We start from the raw sequence: 23,366 nt of genomic DNA, 5'->3' as shown, positions 1-23,366 counted from the left end.
GCAACTGATGCAAGCATGTGGCTGACGATCTAGCTGGTGTGGTTGCATCAGCCATGTGGTTTGCTGAGACTGCTACCATGTGCTACTGCTGCTTCTCACCACCACCACTGACTGCTGAGGTTTGATGATGATGATAATTTGGTGGGAGTTGCTGTAGCGCTACCTACAGGCACAGCGCAGGTTAGCACTAGCTCTATGTGCACGCTGATTTTAAGGCCTTCAAGTTGTATGTGCCTCATTTCTTCCCCATTTTATTTTAGCTATATAATTATAAATAATTTGCTATCGCTTGTTACATTAGGTGGCTACTCAGTTTGGCAAGGAGCATCGCACTGTCATGATCATCATCATCGCAAAGGCATGCGTCTGAGCGCTTCTATCCTCAACTGAACCAAAATAAAAGCAATAAAAGAGTGCAGCAATAAATGTTTGTAGACTTTAGGACGGTATGCACTAGGCGTATAGTATGGATAGTACGCACATTGTATGGACAGAACACTAGCTGCAGTAAATATTCCGTCTGGACGGAACGGCAGTAGCAGCAAATGTTTCCATCTGGACAGAACGCTAGACACTCCATTCTATGTGCACCCAAACTGACACTGGTCCCCAGGCGTCTTGGTGCGCATTATGCTGCGCCTATCTCGTGACAGCCTCCTTATTGGGGATTTTAATTCTCACCATACAACCTGGGGCTGTCCTGTGATCTGTCGTAGCAGAAAAGACCTATTTGACACTGGTCTCGCCACCGCTCTTTTGTGCCTGAATACAGGTCATCACACTTATGTTTCGTGCTGTGTGCGTTCGGCCATCAGTGTCTCTCCTTCGCGTCGTCCCTTCGTGCCCGCGATTGCACATGGAAAACCTCGCCAGACACTCAGGGATTGGACCATTTCCCCATAAATCTTACGCTGCAATCTATGCTCCCACTCACATGCACTTGCACTGTTGTTCAGTGGCCAAAGGTCCGTAAACTCTGTGCGGGCTTCGACAGTTTGAACTTTCTCAACAGTTTGAACTTGCTTCTACTGTGTGTACCATGCCTTTGGGGATGCCAGTGCCTGACATTAAGCTCCTCAACCTTCGGACGGCTCTCTGGTTGGCTCACCACCGCGCACTGCGGTTTAACCACCCGGAATGGTGGACTGTTTACAATCGGCTTGACGCAGCTTATCGTCGCATGCCAAACGACTGCGGAAGCGAAGCTGGGCGAATTTCTGCTGCACCCTCGATATGCAGCATCTCCAACAGTGTGCCTGGCGCATCATGCGCTCTTTTCTTGAGCTGGGTGGCTTGAGGTGTTCTGTTTTGGCTGTTGCCATCTCCCTGGCAATCACCAGTGCCGAGCTGGCTGAGCTCCTGGTGGACCACTTTGCTCCCGTCATGGCTGCTGTACCTGCTGTCGTCCACCCGCCTACGTCTCTCTCGGCATCCCCTCGCTTCATCAACGCCACAGCACCCAGATCAGTGCTCTCTGCAGTGCGGACTTCACTGCTCACGAGTTGCGCTCAGCCCTGGCCAATCGCAAACCTCGCAGCACCCCTGGAGCAGATGGTATAACCTATCAGATGCTTCAGAGCTTCGACCCACAGCAAAGCAGCCACCTGCTTGCTGCCTTCAGCCTAGTCTGGTGTTCAGGTGTTGTTTCTTCTGCTTGGCGAAAGGCTGTCGTTGTCCCCATTATCAAAAGGGTTAAAAAACGGTGTATTATCTCTTCATATCGGCCTGTATCTCTTACTTCATCAGCGGGCAAGCTCATGGAAGCCATTTATTTTATTTATTTATTTTTTATTTATTTTATTTCAATACCCTAAAGGCCCAATGCGGGCATTACATAGGGGGGGATTCATCAAAGAAAACAACAGATATAAAACACAGAATACAAACGGCTGAAAACAGAAGTAAACAAGTTAAGAAGGCAGGTACAAGTTAATAAGAGGAACAAAAAAAAAAAAGCTAATATGAGGTATTTGAAAAAAATTCACATGTAGCAAACCGCGCAAAAAATCAAGAAAAATCCCGGCTTCGAAAGTTACTAAACACAGCATCTAACATTTTGCGGAACGTTACGGCCAGCACACACACACACTAGAGCAACCAAGAAAAAAAAACAAGAAACAAAAAAAAAGAACGCACATCAACATATGTTAGAATTTTCTAAATAGGACCAAAGAGCTGTTTGAAATGAGGATGTTTCAGCGATAGTCGCAATGCTAGAAGGAAGCGAATTCCACTCTTCGATAGACAAGACTAATGGTGAGTATTTGTATCGTTCTGTCCGAGCGAAAATAGGTTTAATCTTCTGCTTGTGATCTACACGAGCCGATGTGTGCGGTGCCGGGAGAAGATGAGAGCTTGAAAATGGTGTGTTGCTGTGGTAGATAGTATGGAAAAAGGATAAACGGCTGAATTTTCTGCGCATGACCAGAGGCGAGAGATGGAGCGATAGTTTCAGTGCTGTTACACTTTGATACCGAGAGTAACGGGAAAGGATGAAACGAGCAGCTTTGTTTTGAATAGATTCCAACATGTTGATGAGATAGACGTGATGAGGGTTCCAGATCACCGACGCGTATTCTATCGCAGGCCTGATCAGCATGTTGAATGCGTGTAGTTTTGTGTCTTGGTTGGCTTGGTGCAGTCGGCCATGGCGCTATGCAAGCTTGAATGGATTGGAAATGCATGTGATTCCATTGTGCCCCATCAAAATGGCTTTCGCAAGCTGCGCTCAGTCACCTCCTTGGAACAGGCCAAGCTGAACAGTCACGCTGGTTTCCTGCTCCTTATTGATGACAAAAGTGCGTACGATAACTTACTGCACTGAGCGTTAATCCAGGCGCTCATCAATACTGGTGTAATGGGCGAGCTTCTTGCGTATCTGAGATCATTTCTCTCTGCTGAACTATACGCATTTGTGTTGGAGGCACGCTTAGCTCACCATGTTCAGTTCCTTCTGGTGTGCCACGAGGAGGGGTTATTAGTCCCTTTCTATTCAACCTCGTTATGGCTGGTGTTGCCAAGTGCCTAACTCCCCCAGTGCGCAATTCATGCGTGTTGTGGCTTTTTCAGATGACATTGCTCTTCTTGCATTGTCACCCACCTATCACATTGTGCATTCTTTTCGTGTCCTGCAGAGTGCTCTCTACTCAAATGCTCCCTTCCCCAATGTGTTGGCCTAAGCATCTCTGTGAAGAAGACCGAGGCACTTCCATCCTCAAGGGCACAGCGGTCAAAGATGCTTTCCTTGCCTCTGCTACGCAGTCCTGGACAAACCTAGGTGCAAGTAAGTGATCTATTTGGGGCTCACCATTGACTACCATCTCACTTGGTCGCCTGCTGTCGATGCTCTCCTCTAGCAGACTAAGGCAGTTCAGCGCTATACCCGTCGCTTTCTTATTCGAGAGGGGGGTTCCTCGCCTGCCATCTCTCTGCGGCTTTACGAGGCCATGGGCATATACAAGGCTTTGCATGCCCTACCTTTCATCTCCCTGAGCCCTTCTCAGTGGCATAGAATCGATGCTGACCACTGCGCGGCTGTTCACTCTTACTACGGCCTCCCACGATACTCGCAGATTGGCCCCACCTATGCCGAGACCAACGCCTTGCCTGTCTCTCTGCGTGCTTTCAAAATCCGCCTCCAACACATGGAACTCATCAGCCGCGCCCCTTCTTCTTGCCATCTTTTCCATTTCCCTTGCCCCTCTCCACTCCTTACTCTCCTCCTCTCTTCCTCTCTCCATTTCGCCTAAGTAGCGCCGCTGTGGTGGTCCCTTTTTATAGGAGACTGTTATAGGGTTGCACAACTCCCACACTTTATTCTTCCCCTCCCCTCCTAGCGTCCACTTCCAACCAAGTATCTCCAGTTCTGTGAGACGTTCTAGTCAGCGACAGCCAACTGAAGCGATTGTGCAGGACATTTATGCCCATTGGTCTAGACCTGCACATTCAGCTTCTGGTGCTACGACGCCCTGCACTTCGCAAGCGCTGTGCGGTGTGCAGATTTTGTAGTCGTGTACGTTGGAGGGAACGACCTTACGAGGTGTGGTGCCAGTCTGCAAGCGATATGTGGCAACATCAAAGTACGTAATTGCTCAACGCATTCAATTTCTGTCAATTTTAGTACGGAATTCTCATTATTTTGCATCACAGGCCCTTGTCCTGCTCTCGCTGTGTGACGTGGCACGTATCGTGCTTGTGGTGAAAGTCTTGCTGCAGTGTTGCCACAACGGACATCGAGGCGAGCCGTCGCTCACTTAATGACAAGTTGACGGCTGCACTTAAGCGGATGCCGTGTGTAGGCATCTTGAGCACAGACGTGAATAGCGATTCATGCTTGCCTTAACTGTTGTGCGCCATTCACAGAAAGGCAAGTGCAGTCAGCAACCCTGCCGAGCGCTTGAGCGGTGTGCCAAGGAACAATAAAAGTGAAATATTGGCTCAGCTGTTCTGTAACTGGTACAGTGCAGTTGACAGGACACATAGTATGCCAACAAGCCTTCGGTCTAGTGCCAGCATAATATTGACAACCGAGTAGAGGTTCAAAACTTTCATTGTCTTGATGTCATAGGGTGGCGTTCTAGTGCTTTAAACAGGCATGCTGATGACTGTACAAGGAAGATGAGACAAATATAGTGGTGCTTTACAGCAATTTTTGTGTAAGGGGAAGCAAGCAGTCATGGAGAAAAAGTTTAGCGCCTCCATGTAACCGTGAATTTGCGAACTGTTTTGATAAAAGTGAAGGTGAGCAGACAGTGACACAGTGCCCTTGCTATTCTCAGAGCTCAAACTTTCCTGCGTCAGTTGACCTTTGTTTTTCAGAGAGAGTATGCGAATTGAGGTGTGCATCCACAGATACTGCAATGCAGCTATCCTTCAAGGCCAATTTGTAGGTGGCTGGCTTATGCTCTGAGCCTTTCATAACATGGCAGCTGTGCTCTTGCAAGCATTCGAATTGTTGCTTTCTGCACTGGAGGAGTTGCAGTATACCATACACACTTGTCAAACTCTTAAGCAGTAATTGCATGAGATGATGTATCCCGCGACCATGGTGTAAGAGTATATTTACGTGCTGATGCAGCGCCCGGCGGCGTGACCAGATCTTGTTCACTGCTCCTTGCGCTTCTCTCGAACGTGGACAGATGGCGCCATACCATAGGGGCTTGTCTAGTCGCTGAGCTGCGGCGGTCATAATGCAGGCATTGTGCGATCATTCGGTGCCTCGGCATATAGTGCATGCACTTTGTTAAGTGCAGCAATGCACAGAAGGATTGAAACTGCTGTCGACACTGAATGGTTTTGGACGACTTCGGGTTTTACTTGCTGAGACGGCATGAATAGGTGGAACAGCAGCGAGGACACTGCCCTGTGATCCTTCCGAGCTCATTATTGAAATGCGTTGACTGCAAAGCTTTTTTCATTCATCTGCATGAATGCTGAGAGCATAGTTAACTATACAGACTCTTAAATATAAAAGGTCGGCCGCAACACGCATGCTCCCACATTTGGACCAAAGAACCTACACGTACATTCCAACATTGCTTAGCAGTGTAATGCGCTAATACTCTGAGATGATGCCCTCTGTGTAGAGAACATGGTTATTTTTGGCCAACTGGGGTTCTTTAATGTGCAGAGAAACCTCGAGGGCTTTTCCACATTTCACCTGCATCAGAAATATTGCCTCTGCAACCAGGATAGAACCCGCGCTCTTGTGCTGCTTTGCGGAATGCCTCATATGAACAAGCACAGGGACTGAAAGGAAACCAAGTGTGCATTTGTGCCATTTTAATGGCTATTGCAGTGCACTTTTAGCTACGCGACGCGAAAATGGTTAGTGAAAATTCTCCTCACAAGCTCATCTTTTACGCCGACACCGAGGATGCTGAGCTGTTGTCTCCCTCAAGGAAAGACTGGTGTGCAAGTGCAGAGGTAAAATACTTGCACGACTCTAAACGGGGATTGGTGAATGTCAGTTGAGAATAACTGTAGTCGGCATGGTAAAGTGACTGGCTGTCCTTAATAATGTTGGGCGACGAAATTCTCCATCGAGCCTTCTAGGGTCTGGCATATTATGCAGCTGCATATTTGTTATGTTACCGGTAAGCTGTGCAAACTGCTCAGCCACGTCCACTGCTCCACAAATGAATGGCCAGGGTTGCTGTTGGGAGCATTTTAAAGGAAGCCAAAACTTGAGCTGAAAGTAGCCAAAAGTAGCCATGTCATTCAATCTTAGCATCAGATTTGTAGCAAAATAGAACAGAAGTGATATTAGGAATATGTCTCTTATCAAAGAACTATAACTGTTGGCATTTTAAATCAGCGCAAGAAACAGAATAAAGGGCACAAAATTTTAGCCTTTTTTTTGGTCTCCAAGGCATTGGTATGTTGCGGATAGATGAAATATTAAATGCTCTGTGCGTGTAGATAGTGCAATCTTACGAGAGTAATTTTGTCACGTTCTAGCCAACAACCCACCCAGTAGGACATAGCAGCTGTTTTAGACTTGAAGCCGTAGATCTAACTTGATTCGTGTTATCATCATAAGACAGTGAATCTTCATTTTGTTGCACATTTTTTACGAAGCTATCACAGGTGAACACATGCTCAGCGTCATAGTTGGAATTTCAAAAGGCACATAATTTTCTGCCTTATTGCGCCAGGTGTGAAAAAGGCCATTCGCTGTGTCTGAACGATCCGGCCACTGCATGCCAGACACTCAAACATAATGTGTAATCAATTTCACGCTTATTTTTCGCATTTGTCACATTTCTGACTCCAGCTCGATGGAGGAACATCTATAAAAAATTCAGCAGCAGCTTCAGTATCCCTTCACAGCTCTTTGCGCTTTCTTTGTGATCAGGATTGATGGCATGCAGTCTCTTACGTGCAGGGAATTTGGAAGCCACTACAGGAATTACACCGCTATTTGGCTCAAGAACTGGACGCAGCGCTCTATCACAGCTCCTTGGCCTGGCGAAATCTTTTCGCTGGAGATGTCACCTTCTTTAGCATGGTGCCACGCACGCATGTAAGCTACATAGCTACCCTAGCCGTGCGTAAGGGTGCCTCGATGCGAGCTGACCCTGCTGGCGAGGATGCTGCGAGTTCAAAAATGGCTAATAGGTTGGGCAAAATAAAAGTTCAAAGTAGCCAGGGAGAAAATGTGAAATTTTCGTCACCAGATAGGTTTCAAAAGTAGCCAATTTGGCACAAATTAGCCACCAACGGCAACCTTGCGAATGGCCACTACTCCTCAGTGCCCCCACGCTGCTGCGGTCGGCACATGTCATCATCATCATCATCAGCCTGACTCTGCCCACTGCAGAGCAAAGGCCTCTCCCATGTCTCTCCAAATAACTCTGTCCTTTGCCAGTTGTGGCCACCCTATCTCAGCAAACTTCTTAATCTCATCCGCCCACCTAACTTTCTGCCGTCCCCTGCTACGCTTGCTGCTCTTGGAGTCCACTTCAATATTCTTGAGGACCAGCAGTTATCTTGCCTTCGCATTACATGCCCTGCCCAAGCCCATTTCTTCCGCATGTACTAGAGGGCGAACATGATCTGTGCACATTCTGCACCGCGGCGGGCAGTCAGTGTCAACACCTAAAATATTTGTACACCGTGTTCACGACACCATCGCCTATCACTGGCATGCTCTTGAAGCATCACCTTGTCGTTCAGTCATCTCACGGCATCGGGGAAGTGTAATTATACCAGCTCCCCGTTTTTAAGACTAAGCAGCATGAAGTATGCCAACTGTACTAATGAAAAATCTTCTGTTAATATATTATATTTCTCAGAGGTGCTGTGAGTGTTGAAATAATATGCAAGTAGTGACTTTAGTCTCCCACAACCATAACAGTTAATAATAGGCAGCCAAAATGGCCTTCTTTGCTTCATTATGCCCACCAAGCTTTCACTTAACTGTTTCACCAGGCTGTAGCTCGGATGAAGCAAGCACGGCAGCTAACTGGCTGAAACCATGCCCTAAAGAAACTTCCTTCGCAAATCCGCTAATCCTTCTGTGATTGGTTACTCTTGCGAGCTGCTTTTGGGCTATAAATGACCGAAATTTTTGGTAAACCCGGAATTTGAGTGACAGTAAATTGATGGTAACCGATTATAATGTGTGCCAACATGGCTGCTTTTGCATTAGAAAATTTATGATATGTTTGTTATGTTTAGGATTCTCTGAAGCAGTTTGTCAAAAAAGAGACTAAAAATTTTCAGCAGCTATGTGTGTGGATGATATGTGCCAGTTGTACATATCACCCACATAAATTGCTGTTCAACTTATGTCCTCATTTCTGGTATAGAAAATGCTAGAAAAGATTGCTGTTTTTAAAAGCAGTTTGTTCACAGCCTGCACAAAACACAATGCAGAGTTTATTGCAAGAGAAACAAATATTGATACTTAAACCAGGAGTGGAGCATGACATTATCGCAAGGGCCTAGGGAGTTTGTATGCATAGCATGCGATTGAGCATGCAACGTCCATTTACCTGTGAGTCTGGTACATTAACGATGGTAGGTCCGTCTTCCAAAAGGCCGAAGTAGGCAAGTCGCAACTTGTAGATATGCAGGCATTTTTGCACAAACATGCCACTGTTTGTAATTTACTGCACACTCTCGAATGTCTGGTCATCTGCCTAGGGCATCTCTTGGCAGCTCACAGATTCTGGCTAAGTATCATGGCACGGCAGTGGCCGCAGTGACAAGTAGGGCGAATGTTTTTGTATTATTATTGTTATTATTTCAGGATGCAAAACGCAAGTTGTTGTGTGCTTGTGTGTCTATAGCCGAAGCTAATTTCAGAAAAAACACTTTCGGTGTGCACGGGGCACGTTTTCGGAAGTACACACTCATGAGAAATGCGACATCTTTTTTAAAGAGAAAGAGCATGATCGAAGAAATGAACATAAATGAGCGAATGACCTTCAAGAGCACCATAATCATCTTCAAAGTATAGTGCGCCGCACACAAAAACGAACGTGAAAATACACACAACAAGCGGTTTCTGCGCTTGTTGTGTGTCCCTTCACGTCCTCGTTTTTGTGCGCGCAATATACTTTGAAGATATGTGTGACCGACTCGCCCAACAATGCACTCTTTTAAATCACCAAAATCATACCTGTCATTCACACCAACAGCAAAGTCTTTGGCACTGAATATGACAACTTGTGCAAACAGTGTGAGGAGAAATGGCATCCAAACAGCATGGTGTATGCGCTCGGGAAAATATGCACATTGTTGGTGCAAACAGCAAAGACCGAGCTACAATATATGTGGGGTCGCATGTGCTAGTGGCCTAGTTTTTGACCTTCGCAATGTCACAGTCGCAATGGCTGATGTAATGGCAGACAGAGCCATCTTTAGAAGTAGATAATTGCACAATCAGTACTGTAATGTGAAACATCCATCGTCAGCACTATCCAGAGACAGTTGCAAGATTGTTGTCTTAAAACCAGTGTAGTGACCTAACGATACAAGATCAGGATTCAGATTTGAGATATTTTAAAAATAGTGAGATTTTACATGAAACAAAAGTTGCACAGATTGATTGGCTTAGAATTTAAAAAAAAATACTAAGCATGATGGCATCCACCACCACCCTGTTTTAGTGAGAGCCCTCAGAAACCACTGATTCATCCACTGTTTCCTTGTGCATAACAAATCTTGTGATGCACTTGACAAACAGCCTGTATGACTGTCCAGCATATGTTTGTCATGGCCTATCTGTATAAATGCCTGTTTGTATACTTGGAAGCCTTGCTATTAGTTTCCTTGCACAATTTTGTTACATTTTCTTTTGATTTTAGCACTTATCCATGGCCAAGCAACACCACTTCTCAGAGGGCCAGAAAAACCTGCACCTACCAAGTCTGATGCACATCTCAAGTGCACAGCCCCAGTGGCATGGAAACGTACGCAGGCAGCATTCATGCCTAAAACGAAAAGTGTTGGTGTGCAAACAGGGCATGCAGGGTATGTGTGCAAAGGAGTACTTGTCTCCTTTTTAAAAAATATGAAAGAAGCATGTTATAATGCATGCATTACGATTTTGTGAGTTGTTGATGCTGTTAATCCCTGTAACAGCAGCCCTAATTATACATTATTGTGCCACTACATGTGATTTTCTAACACGACATTCTTTGTGTTCTTGGAAAGCGTACTAATGATATAGTCATTGCTAGCACACTAGAAGCCACCGTGGTGGCTCATTGGTTATGGTGCTCGGCTGGAAAGATGCGGGTTCGATCCGAGCTACAACAGTCGCCTTTCCATAGATCGAAATTCTAGAGGCCCATGTACTGTCCGATGGCAGTGTACGTTAAATAACCCCACCTGGTCGAAGTTTTCTAGAGCCCTCCACTGTGGAGTCCCTCATAGTCTGAGTTGTTTTGGGACGTTAAACCCAATAAACGAAGCCAAGTACACTAGCGTGAGGTTTTCTTTTGGAGTCCTTTAATAGTCCATGTCGACTGCTTGTTGACCCACACTCTACTCTGAGAGACGCATCCAGGTGGTTTACTGCAGACAAGCCAGACATAAGTTTTTTTAAGGTAGCTGTAAGCGAGCTAGTTATTCAGGTGATTTACCAGGGAGCAGCCTCAGCAGTGAATGATCAGTGTTTTGCCCAGCAGTTGGAAACAATTGTACTGTGTCTGAGGAAAGAGAAATCATATGCATCTGTGGTGTAAACCTGCAAGTATACATACAGTAAGCTGGTTTCTTTGCACTGAACAGTGGAGGTATGCCAGTATAGTGCATCTCTGATTCTAGACACACACACACTGCTCATCTGTGGTACAACTCTACCTTTCTGGCCAATTACTTTCACAATGTTTGCAACTGAACATTGCTCTTAATTCTCTCCTTAGACCGACTTCACAGTTGCCGATATTTTGCTGCAAGAGGACAGAGCTCCGAGGTGTTCGTTGCCAAACTGGGATAATTTGCCTGCAACATTCAATGACAATCCTCATGACAGCACTTACTAGCGAAGTTTGGACACCTCAGCAGTGCAAGTGGATTAATAAGTCAGGCCTAAGCATACACACAATCGCTCAGCAGCATGTAGGAATCTTTGTTAATGGCCTCATTTGCTTCAGTAGAAGCTGTGCATAACATCAACAGGCAAATATTTTCGTAGTAGCACCTGAAGGTGGTCATTCTTTAAGCTCTTTGGTAGTTGTACATTGAGCATATTGTTTCATTATGTACTATCAGGGACAAAAGTGGTATACTCCACGTGGCCGGAGCTGGAGGAAAGGAAAACTGAGGCATTTTGGCGAGCTAAAGCATGAAACATTGAAACGAGCCTAGTGACATGCCTGCTCATAATAAAGGTGATGCATCGGCTGTCTCAATCCCAGATGCCTCCTGTAGATGGCGTTTCAGCGCAGTTTTCCGTTGCTCTGGCTCCCGCTGCATAGAGTATACCACTTTTGTCCCTGGTAGTACATGACAATACTAAACTGCCTGCAGGTCTTCCTTGTGAACCATCACCACCTCTGAAGTTCATTGTTTATGAGGACCACTTGCTGCAACTCACCAGTCTCTGCAGGAAGTTCCATCACACCGAACACAATCTTCCCTGAAGGTGTGTAACTGAGTCTCACTCATACATTGCAGCAGCTGCAGTAATCTTTTCTGAGTTGATCAGAATACCTGAATGTGCTGTTTTATATCTTCCTACCTTCATTAATGGTTTAATCATGCTGTGTGTGTTTTTCCAGGTCATTGGCTCTCTTGTTGTGGTGACAGCGACATGCCCAAATACACACAGCACAAAGTGGTATAGCCAGCCAACGCAGAGGCACATTGGACATGGCAACGTGCTTCTGGCCACTGCCATTCTATTCATAGGAAGCAGCCCAACACAGTCCCTGCTACTCCTGGAGAATACCGGCATCTGCTGCTTTTCAAAGCGGACATACGACAGAATCCAAAAGGCCATCTTTTTCTCAGCTTCGTACAAGGTTTGGATGTTTTATTTATAAATGCCCGGATTGCTGCTATTGTAAATGAGGACATTATATATTCTTTCTTCGAGCATGTTTTCAAGCACTGTGTGCTGAAAACTTAGTCTTGTCTGTGTATGACATCTTTTAGATTTTACTAATTTTCTTGGTGCTGTGAATGTATTATTTATACCACTGTGCCAATCTTTTTGTTCTGGACTTGGTGTTTTAGCTTGAGTAGTGTTATGTGTAGTCATATCCGCAACATGCTTTGATGATGAAACTCCGTTTACTACTTAAAAATTTTATGGCACTTAATACACATGCTGGCAAGCAGTGTTTGTACATTCACTCATAAATGCAAGGAATTTTTCTAACAGGTTGCTGTAAGTCAAGAGTATAGTTACAAGACCAAAGTATGGCTCTGTATTGTAGCCATAACTGTACATGTGTGTGTGTGTGTGTGGGTGCGTGTGTGTATGTGTGTGTGTATATGCGTGCGTGCGTGCGTGTGTGTGTGTGCGTGGGTGTGTGTGTTTGTGTGGGTGTGTGTGTGGGGGGGATGTGTGTGGGGGGGGTGTGTGGGGGGGGTGTGTGTGTGTGGGGGGTGTGTGTGTGCGTGTGGGTGTGTGTGTGTGTGTGTGTGCACGTGCGCGTGCACTCATGTGTGTGTTATTCTCATCCTAGCTTTGTGAACATGACAAGTCAGTATCACTCAGCCACCTGAGCACCACTGGCGCAAAGCTGGCTGGAGAGAGAGCCAGGCTGACTCTCCTGGCTATAGTGTGAAATATGGCACCTGTTTCCTGCTGGACACCTCTATCAACTGGGTGTTTGATATGCAGCTTGTCCAGGTAACACAGTTTTGTCTACTTCTCATGTGCACAGTTCACTGATTTCAGTAATTTCTAATATCATTAATTTCACATTTCTCTGCAGTCCAGTGAAGTCAGCTGCAGTGGCTCGATAGAGCCCGAGGGCCTGAAAAGAGGACTTGATTGCCTTGCTGCCAACAATGTTAAAGTCCTCGAGCTCGTCACTGACCGACATGCCCAGGCACATGCCTCTATGAGAGATGTGAGGGTAGTTATCCCCCAGCATATTGATGCTTGGCACATTGGTGAAGGTTAGCACCTCTACAGCGTGGCACCTACATCACTGCCTAATTGCGAGAATTGTTTTGTAGTTGATTGGGCCATTCTGCTCTACAGCCAAAGGAGACATTTTAAAAGAAGTTGAAGCAAAGGACTTGAGCGCTGTAAAGATACAGGAAGCCAAGAGTGATCAAAACCAAGAGAAGCATTGGGGAATTTCTAAATTTACTTTTTCACTTGTGTTGATTAATGGGAATTTAGTGGCGCATTTGCTTTGTGGCTAAAATTTGGTAATAAATTAGAAGAAAATCAACCATGTCACCAATGGGATCCAAAACCACGACCTCTGTATTCCGCATATGGTACTCTATCAACTGAGCAATGGCAACGGCTGACCAGTCCTCTGCTTTTGGGGGTGTTTGTGTTCTGTGTAACATTGAGATTGTTCACCATCGCTACCTTTGACGATGGTGGCAGACTTAGGAGTGCCAGGTAGAGCGTGATCGAATGTAAAGGAGGCAGTTGTACAAGAACCCTCTTATGCTCCTTATGGCATCAGGACTGCTAGGGTAGCATAGTGAAGGGCTCGATGACATTCATAGAAAGGAAGCCAACAGTGATTTAAACCAAGGGAAGCATAGAGGAATGTTTTTTTTTTCACTTGTGATGTTGGTTAATTGGAAATAATAGTGTAATCACTGGTGTAAAGTGTTTGTAAGGCAGTATAAGGTGTTTATAAGAGCCTTCCTAGACCTGTAAAGGGCAGTCTTGATGCCACTGTGTATCACAGAAGGCTGCAGAGCGTGAGAGGAAAGCTGGCTTGTTCATATTACAAAAGCATAATGCCAATGCATTAATTTTCAAAAATAAGATCAGATAGCTTATTATACAGGTTTTGGATTAAACATATCACGCTTGTTTTTGGTAAAAATAAGGCTAATTTGTACAGAAGCTTGTTATAAGACCAAGGGAACTTGGTTAGCTAATGGAGCTAAAATTCTAGAATAATGTACACAGCCGTTTTTTTTTTTCGGTTATTGCATGGTATGTTGGAAACACTTATTGTGAGAGTGAACTAAAACAGAAATGGAAAGAAACTAATGTGATTTTAGATTTGTAAAGTGAGGAAGAAATGAAGTTACGTTTAAAAAGTACAGTTAAGAAATAATTGTTGTGTCACTGTTGCTTTGAAGTTTCATATGAAAGTAATGTTCATAATCCCGGGTTACAAACAGCTCACGAATAACCAGGCTGCATACATTTGGTCTATATTTGGGGACAACTTTCTGTGCTTGTGCAGCGGAAGGTATGAGCGTGAGGTGCCGGCTTCCACAAGCACGCTCACGAACCAGAAACACAGGCGTGTAAGCAGGCCAGTGCACGCTCGTAGCTTCCTCTCCACAGCCACAGCAAGCTGTCCCCGAGTATAGACAGACCTTCATGTTTCTTCATTTTCTCATGTTTTCATTCACGGCAATCTGCAGGGCTGTGCAAGAAATTGCTTCCAGCCTCCAAAACAAGGGTTGCACAGTTGTCCAGGTGTGGATTTCATCAATTGTGACCCACATGTACTTTGCTGTGAGAGTTGACTCCAGCAATCGTGACCTAACTGCGGCCATTTGGAAGACCTTGAACCGTGTTCAAGATAAGTGCACAGACTACTGTGATGGGTATCCTGACTGCGAGCATGGCGACCTGTTGCCGAGGAAGTGGATTTATCCAGGTACTTGTACTGCACCGAAACAAAATCTTGAAACTAGATTGAAAGGACAGTGAGGAGAGCTCTGTTAATATTTTTTTAAGAGCAAAATCTGATAGTTCGGCATTTCATCGCTTTGTTGCCACTTGGCCGGCAGTGAAAGATGCATTTATTTCTAAGAAATTTGGATTCGAAGTTGAAAAAGTTTTTCCCACTGCTCTGATTCAAACTTGGGATTCTCTTATGACGACACAGGACTAAGTGACGTGAAACATGACGTGCACATATGTAACGCAGACTCCGTGATTTCTGGCGGCCAGCAGTGCGGCCCAGCAGCAGCCGAAAAGAACACTACCGCCGGCCGCATGTTGAAGGCATCTGTCGGCTATTGCGGCCGTTGCTACCGGCGCTTCGTTTACGTTTGCACCGGTGTTTTGCCAGCGTTACGATGGATCCCGCTCTCGAAGTCGTCAACGAAGTTCTCGCAAATAGACACCTTTAGCATACAGTGTACCTTGTTACCGTTAGCAGAATACCGGGGGCCTGCCTACCGCCGGTGAGCAGGCGCTGATTGGTCCCGATGCTGCAGGCGCGCGTAGCTGCCAGGTATGTGGCGCCATCTGGCGACGTCAAGGAGATTTGCGCATGCATTGGCTGCACTTCAGTGATTCATGGCTTCCCGTGTCCTAGTGTTGCTAGAACCATTGGTTCTAGCAACACTGTTTTGTCCTATGACGTCATCACGCTTGTACTTGCGTGTTTGGCCTGTGGTGGCGATACCTGTATTTTGGTTCTTGCTCTTTTCTACGTTACAAGAGCTTTGTTGTCAGTATGAGTGGCGTTTCTGTAATCAGGAGCTGGTATTCTGTCGATACAAGCCAAGTTCAATTTCTCCTCAGTGTCCCTTTAACACCTGCTTTCACAGGAAACTATAATTGGGCTGCTATGATATCCTTTCAGTGCTTTGCTGCTAGGTGACTTCTTCTGTGCACGCGAGCTTTCAATTTTTTTATTCTCGAAGCCTGTGGTGCTGTTCTCACGAAGTCGGTTGTGCTCTCTACATTTTCTGCTTGGCAGAACTTCAGAGCCTTTTTGTGTCTTGAAAAAAAACAAATGTTTTCGGGATAAGAATGAGAGCAAGACAATGCTAAGTTCTGCGGTGCGCCTGGGAATTGCTGTCTGGTGCTCTTACTTTTCTTCTCTAACGCGGCGGAATGTTTTATCAAGGGACACCGTAGCTGAGTTTTGATTGTGGAAACAGTTTCGGATGATGAGGAAAATTAATAATTTGTCATTTTTGTGTTGTATGGGAGAATGAGGCTGCAAATCCACGAGTGTGAAAGTGTGTGGCATGCGTGAATTCCTAACATTTGCTACCCAGTCATGTTGTTTTTGTGAAATAGGGGGTTCATATGCACGCACAGATTTTCAGATTTTTTCGATAGCAGAACATAAAGTATGTCTGAGAGGGATACAGTCATCTTCAATATATGGTATTGATGGCATTGGTAATTATACATGAAGGTGATAATGGTTAGGTGACTTGGCAACTGGTGCGAATATGTGACTGATGCTGAAGTTGATACTTGTAATGCACTTGTTGAACAATACCAAGTGATGTAATCCTTACATACTGGTATTTGTTGCTGCATGTTGTGACCAGGCACTGCCGCCTATGACAAGATCTATGTTGCTGTGAGCAACAAGCAGCTCCTGGATGACCTGAGGCAGATATCGCCAAACTACCAGACAACGTCTAATCACTTCCCTCTGTCATCAGCAGGTTTGCACTGAAAAGCTACAGCTTTTCATACTATGGGATGCTTGATCGGTGTGTGTTGGCCCTAAACACTTCTCCAAGTGCCTGTTGTCAGTATGTTGTAGGTTAAATAGAGATATGAACCTCTGTGGATCTGCATTTGTCTGTGCAGGTCAGCGCTGGCAGCACTGCATGGTAATGAAAATGCCAACCGAGCCCAAAGTAGAACTGCCACTGGTGCATTGGGGTGGAAAAAAAAATTCCGGCTGGCGCTCTTACTAAAGTACGATGAGGCGAAAGCCACTTCTGCCTCTGTTGCTGCCCCTGTTACTGTGGTGATGACATCATAGGTGACGTCAAGCACATGCGCCGGCAGCTGCCAAGGTGTAGTCGAAGCGGCGGTCGGCGCTGCTATATAGACTGGTGATGACGTCACGCGTATGCAGAGTACATTTCCGGTTACGTCATACTTTGCCATTTGACCACGTCATTAGTTATTGCTAATTTTACTTTTGTATGGAATTTTTGTTTTTTAGATTTTTAATTTTTATAGATGTGTTTTTTTTTTTTTTTGCTGGTATACGTTTTGGAGAAGCTCCATAAACCCCGCTGCGCCCCTTGCGGGCCAAGCCCAGTTTCAAACGACCTCGCAGCCTACTAATGGTGGTACCCTTCGGCCAATGCGGTTCGGACTTGAGAAAAGCCCTAACGCTGGCACTGGGCGCGCGCGAGTCCTAGCGCAACAGCCTTTCACTCATGCGTGAGGAGAAAGCAAGCCCTTCCGCTAGGAAAACTTCCTCAGCGCCACAGTGTATACACACCGTCACCTGTAGTTCTTACCACAGAACGCATAACTCGCACTGATCTGCTGGCTCACAGCAGCAGCAAAGAACAGCAGTTACTGCAGTTCTGACCACAGAAGGCATAACTCTCGTACTGATCCGCTGGCTCACAGCAGCAGCAATCAACAGCAGTCACCTGCAGTTCTGACCAGAGAACGCATAACTCTTGCAACTGATCCGCTGGCTCACAGCAGCCGCAATCAACAGCAGTCACCTGCAGTTCTGACCACAGAATGCATAACTCTTGCAACTGATCCGCTGGCTCACAGCAGCAGCAATCAACAGCAGTCACCTGCAGTTCTGACCACAGAATGCATAACTCTTGCAACTGATCTGCTGGCTCACAGCAGCCGCAATCAACAGCAGTCCCCTGCAGTTCTGACCAGAGAACGCATAACTCTTGCAACTGATCCGCTGGCTCACAGCAGCAGCAATCAACAGCAGTCACCTGCAGTTCTGACCACAGAATGCATAACTCTTGCACTGATCTGCTGGCTCACAGCAGCAGCAATCAACAGCAGTCCCCTGCAGTTCTGACCACAGAACGCATAACTCTCGCACTGATCCGCTGGCTCACAGCAGCAGCAACCAGTAGCAGTCATAACAGCAGCAACTTTTCACACATTGCTGGGCCTCTGGCCCAGCTGACAAAGGCAGATGTGGCATTTAAATTGGAAGCACCACAAACAAAAGCCTTCACGGAACTTCAGCGTCAATTACAGCCCACTCCGGTCCTTGGGAACGTCGATGAAAATGCCGAGACTGAAATTCATACCAACCCGAGCAGCATAGGCCTAGGTGATGTCCTAGTTCAGAAAACCTGTGGACTTGAGAAAGTAATCGCAGACGCTAGCCGTTCCCTTTCCAAGGCCGAAGCTAACTATTTGATGACTGCAAAGGAGTGCCTTGCCATCATCTGGGCTACCTCAAAATTCTGCCCCTACCTGTACAGGCGACCATTCAACGTGGTCAGCAATCACTATGCACTGTGCTAGCTTGCCAGTTTGAAGGACCCCTCCAGCCACCTTGCTTGATGGAGCTTGCGCCTCCTGGAGTTCATCACCGTTGTCTACAAATCTGGATGGTGGTGAAAAACTTTAATATTCAAAGAGAGCTTAAGGGTTAAAAAACCCTGCTGCATGGTCGGTATCCTTAGTCCGGGACACCGCACGACGAGGCCCCGTCTCGCGCCCGCTTGACCAGAGCCCTTTGGGACTCCAGCGTGGAGCATTTGAGGAGGGCAGTCTCCCATGCCTCTCGGGTGGGGGTGGGGGAAGGTGAGGATTCTGAGTACATGCCCACACCATGTGAAAGATATTGCAGATCTCTCCACAGTGTGGGCAGCGCCCATCTGTGTTCGGATCGAAGTGTTTTGCTATGGCAGGACAGAGAAGGGTTGCTGTCTGCAGGCACCGCAGAGTTCGCTCCTCCGCCTTACTCAGCCCCTTGGCAGGTGCCAGGTAGAGACGGTGGCTGTCGCAATAATGAATTAGGATTTCGTGGAACCGCAAAAGCGGTTTATGAGCTTCTGAGCCAGGAGAGCTAGGATGAGGAGCCCAGTGTGTGAGTGCTCGGGCGGCCGCATCAGCAGCGTCATTGCCTCGTAGACCCTGGTGGCCAGGAGCCCAGATCACTTTTATGCGAGTTGGATCGGCGAGAGCGCGTCCTAGAATTTGCGAGGCAAGAGGTGATATTTCGCCTGCAAGATAATGTTCACAGGCCCGGCGAGAGTCTGTGATAACCGTTTTCGATTTCGGATCGGCGGCAGTGAGAGCTATTGCGACTTCCTCCGCTCGTGTTGAATTTGGGGCCCGAAAAGATAGCCCATCGACATTCATTCCCCGGTGGACTACGGCAGCCGTGAAGAATCCCACGGGCGACGGCCCTGTGATGTCCACGTAGTAGACGCCCTCTTTATATCCATATTGCCTCTCAAGCGTGCGAACCTGCGCTTGTCGTCTGCCTTCATGTGAAGCCATGTCCATGTTACGCGGGAGCGGAGTGACCCAGAGCATGTGGCGCCACAGCATCGGGATGTTCTCCGTCACCTCTGGTATGCATGTGTGTTGGATGTGTAAGCGGTTTAGGAGGCAGCGCCCAGGAACCGTCTGCAATAGCCACGTATATTGGTTCACGAGGTGGGCCTCCCGCAACTCCTGATAGGAGTTTACCACTCCCAACGCCTTCAGTTTGGCGTTGGAGGTAGCCACCGGGAGGTCCAGTGCTCGCTTTGTTGCCTTCCTGATGATGGCGTCAATGAGCTCGTCTTGTTGTTTGGTGGTGCGTAGGTACGGCACGGCGTAGAGGATCCGGCTGGTCACGAAGGCATAGGCGAGCCGTAGCGCGTCCCTGCCTCGCAGACCACCCCGCTTGTTGGAAACATGGTGGATCATGCGCCCTACCTGTTCACCTATGCTCTTGAGTTTCGCTATAGTAGAGTCCGACCTAAGTTTGTTATTGATGAACAGACCCAGGATCCGGAGCTCTGCCACTTCTCTGATGGGACCGCCCGACAGAGATATGTGTAGAGACGTGTTGTCCTTGTGGTTTGTCCTGACGTGTAGAAGCTCTGATTTGGCAGGAGCACATTGGAGACCACAGTCGGCAGCATATGCTTCGACTATGGAGGCGGCCTGCTGAAGGCGGTCCTCCATCTCCCCAAGGCTCCCCTCGGTGGTCCAGATTGTAATGTCGTCTGCATAGAGTGCGTGTCTTATGCCCTCCACCTGAGCCAGTCGGCTGCGCAGGTGCATCATGGCGATGTTGAAAAGGAGCGGTGATAACACCGCCCCCTGAGGTGTACCTCGTGTACCCATAGAGTACGGGCCGTATTCCTCGTCCTCGATCCGGAGGAGTGCCTGACGCACAGAGAGGAAGTCTCTGACATAGGCGAAGACCTTCGCCCCGCAGTAAGTGGTGTTCAAGTTAGAGAGTATGGTGCCATTTGACATTTGACATTGTCAAATGCCCCCTTAAGATCGAGGGCGAGAATGGCCTTGTCATTTTGTTGCATGGTTGTGGGTTGTATTATGTCCCTGTGTAGTTGGAGTAGGACATCCTGTGCAGACATGTGCGGGCGGAACCCGAAAATAGTGTCTGCAAAGGGGCCCTTACCCTCCATGTATGGAGAGAGGCGATCCCGAACCATCGTCTCCATGAGCTTTCCCACACATGAGATTAATGAGATGGGTCTCAAGTTGTCCGTAGTCACGGCTTTACCTGCTTTGGGGATGAACGTTACAAGCGATGCTTTCCATTCGAGTGGGAGTGGACACCCATCGCAGATCTGATTTATGTATTGTAGCAAATGGAGGTATGCAGAGTCGGAGAGGTTCGCCAACAGTTTCACTGTTATGCGATCCCGACCCGGTGCCCCACCTTGGCGCATTTTAGCCAGGGCCGCCTTAAGGTCATGCAACTCAAAAGAGGCGTCTAAATCCTGATTTGGCTCGCCGGAGTACGTGTACTCGGGCCCAACCGGGTCATTTGTGCGGCAGAGATACCTGTCGCACAAAGTGTCTGCAAGTTGCGCCGTCGTACCTTGGTACCCGTGCAGAGCCCGCCGGAGCTGTTTTTGCGTCTCCCCTTTCGTTTGAGAAGGGTCGATGAGGCTGCGTAAGAGACGCCAAGTCTCCTTTGAGCTCATCTGACGCGCTGCCGAGTTGCAGCGTTCTATCCAATTGGTGTCTGTGAGCTGGGCGGCATATGCCCCAGCCTGCTCCGTAAGTTGTGCAATGCGAGCTCTAAGCTTGCGATTCGTCTTGTGTTTCTTCCATCGTTTTGTTAAGCTCTGGCGCGCCTCCCACAGATGCAGGAGGTGATTGTCCACTGCGGGGATCTCGTAGGTGGTGTGAAGTGTTTGCGTGTGTTGTTTCTGTATGTTGGTGACCTGTGTTGCCCACTCCGCATAGCCGTCGGAGAATAGTACGGGACGGACGTCCTGAGTTCGAATTTGCTGCCAATTGGTTATTTTCGCCTGTCCCCATTTTTTACAGGCTGCCTTCGCCAAAAGCGTGATGCGGAGAAGGCAGTGGTCGCTGCCCAGGGTATCCCCCAGGTTCTCCCATGTGGTGTTTGTAGTGTTCCTAACCAGAGATAAGTCAAGACACGTGTCACGGGTGACCGAGTTGCCCACACATGTGGGGCAAGACGGATCCGTGAGCAACGTAAGACGAAGGGTGGAGATGAGCTCCGCCAGCTTGCGTCCCCTGGCTTTCTCGAAATGATAGCCCCAGTGTAGACTGGGTGCGTTGAAATCCCCAATGATCACCAGGGGTTCATTGTTAGCCGATTTTAGAGCACGATAGAAAATTTCACTGAAAGTAACACGCGGCTTATGCGGGGGGCAATACACATTAAGTACATGTATTGACGGGTCGCGGCTCCTGAGAGGCAGAACCCTCACCATGGTGTATTCCTGCTCAGTCTCCAGATCAAGATAGACCTGAATCGCGGTGTATGCTTTATGCACCAGGATGCAGGTCGAGGGGCCCCCCTGAAACGAGCTATACCCAGAGAATTTAGCATCATTGCCAGGCTCTTGCAAAGCAAGAAGCGCCGGCATGTCACCAAGGGACTGCAGGTAGAGCTGGAGATGTGACCGTTTTTTGTAGGCTCTAAAACCCCTGCAGTTCCATTGAATGATTTCAAATTGGTCTAATTTTTTAGCTTTCTGAGAAGGTTTGCCAGCCATATTGATGTTTTTATTTTACGGTGCTGGGTAGCCACTCGGTTCGGGGGCCGGCACAGCCCCAGGTAAGGGCTGCATCAACGCCACGGCTATCGGGCCCGAACCGCTATCTTCCGCTGCCTGTCGAGGAGCTATTTTACGTTTTAGCTGCGGGGAGTCGCAGGAGAGAATTTTTCATTTGGGAGCTGACCCAGGGCTGCACCGCCTTAAGGACAGAGTCAGTCACCTGGGCTGCAATGTCGGGAAGCATTGCAGCAAATGCGGACCTGAACATGTCCTGAAAGGACTCGCGGACCGCAATCATAATTTGGTTCGGGAGCGCTGCCACCCGCTCCTCCAAATGCTCGGCTTTACGCTCCAGGGCCTCGAAGCGGCCGGCATCCGCGGGGGCCGAATCGACCACCGTGTCCGTGGTTAGCAGCGAGACGCTAGTTAGGCAAGATGATACTGAGGATCCATCATCGCTGTCCTTGGGCTCAGTGTTCTGCATGGGCTCGGACTGCCCGGCCTGCTTAGCTTCTAATTCTTGAATTTTACGGGCGAGAATTTGATTTTGGCGCCTGAGCTCCTCTACCTGCCGCTGTAGGGCGGATTTGGTAGGGGAGGGAGGGGGGGTGGGCCCAGAGACTAACCCACTCCAACTGCTCACCTGATTTTGGCGCGGTACCAGGCTAACCCACTCCAACTGCTCACCTGATTTTGGCGCGGTACCAGAGGTGGGAAATCCTCGGCTTTCAGGACCGGTGGCCTCGTCGGGTTCCCGGACTTCACAAATTTTGGCGGCCTGGACTGGGCCTTCTCGGGTTCGGGCTTGGGCCCCGGAGCCTGCTTGGGTCTGGCCTTGGGCGTCTGGGCCTTTTTGGGTCCTGGCGTCTGCTTCTGCTTTGGGGTGGGTGGGGGTCCCGGCTTGATGACCTTGCGGTACTTGCCCGCGCAGCCAGGCGCTCCGGTGGGATGGCTGCCTCCGCAGATGAGGGCAGCACGGGGAGCATTGATGTTCAGCTGGGCCACCGTCAGGAGCAGCAGCAACCTGAGCCCCACAGCGTTCACAGCGTCCAGGTTGCGGCCGCGGGCATGCGTCGGCCCGATGCCCCACCGTGCCACAGCGAGGGCAGGCAGGGATCGTTTTCTTATAAAAGTGGACGGGGAGACGCTCGCAACTATAAAGTACGGACCGCGGCACCCTTGTCCCTGTAAAGGTGACCACAGCAACCTGCGTTTTGCCCAATTTGCGCACGGATACTACGTTGGGGTCCTCACTGAGTTTTTTCTTGACAGTCTCAGACGTCTCGTCTGGGGAGACGGTGATGACGCTGTTGCAG

At 48.0% G+C, this 23,366-nt stretch overlaps 1 protein-coding gene and 1 long non-coding RNA gene across 8 annotated transcripts in view; both read left to right on the top strand.

The window, feature by feature from the left end:
- The first annotated feature begins 2,715 nt into the window (after positions 1-2,715).
- On the top strand, positions 2,716-11,915 carry LOC149354744 (uncharacterized). Of its 2 annotated transcripts, none has more exons than XR_016291385.1 (4): positions 2,716-3,283; positions 9,816-9,981; positions 11,485-11,599; positions 11,736-11,915. It is a non-coding gene; the product is annotated as an uncharacterized LOC149354744 (long non-coding RNA). The 2 variants fall into 2 exon arrangements; XR_016291384.1 differs by having other exon boundaries at positions 2,716-4,079.
- Positions 11,916-11,958: 43 nt separating this feature from the next.
- Positions 11,959-23,366, top strand: part of LOC149354743 (uncharacterized) — a 32,378-nt gene continuing 20,970 nt past the window's right edge. For 5 of the 6 annotated variants that reach the window (XR_016291382.1, XR_016291383.1, XM_089583503.1 and 2 more), the window contains exons 1-3: positions 11,959-11,978; positions 12,648-12,814; positions 12,900-14,777. Coding sequence is in view for 4 of the 6 variants with exons in the window: in XM_089583503.1 (XP_089439629.1) it covers positions 14,495-14,777 (283 nt within the window). In the remaining 2 variants the exon portion in view is untranslated. The remainder of the gene's footprint in view (positions 11,979-12,647; positions 12,815-12,899; positions 14,778-23,366) is intronic. The other variant, XM_089583502.1, reaches the window with a different exon arrangement.

The sequence above is a fragment of the Amblyomma mixtum genome, chromosome 3, assembly GCF_055824585.1.
Source record: "Amblyomma mixtum isolate Tamu chromosome 3, ASM5582458v1, whole genome shotgun sequence".
Classification (NCBI taxonomy): Eukaryota; Metazoa; Arthropoda; class Arachnida; order Ixodida; family Ixodidae; genus Amblyomma; species Amblyomma mixtum.
This window is presented reverse-complemented; position numbering and strand designations above follow the sequence as displayed.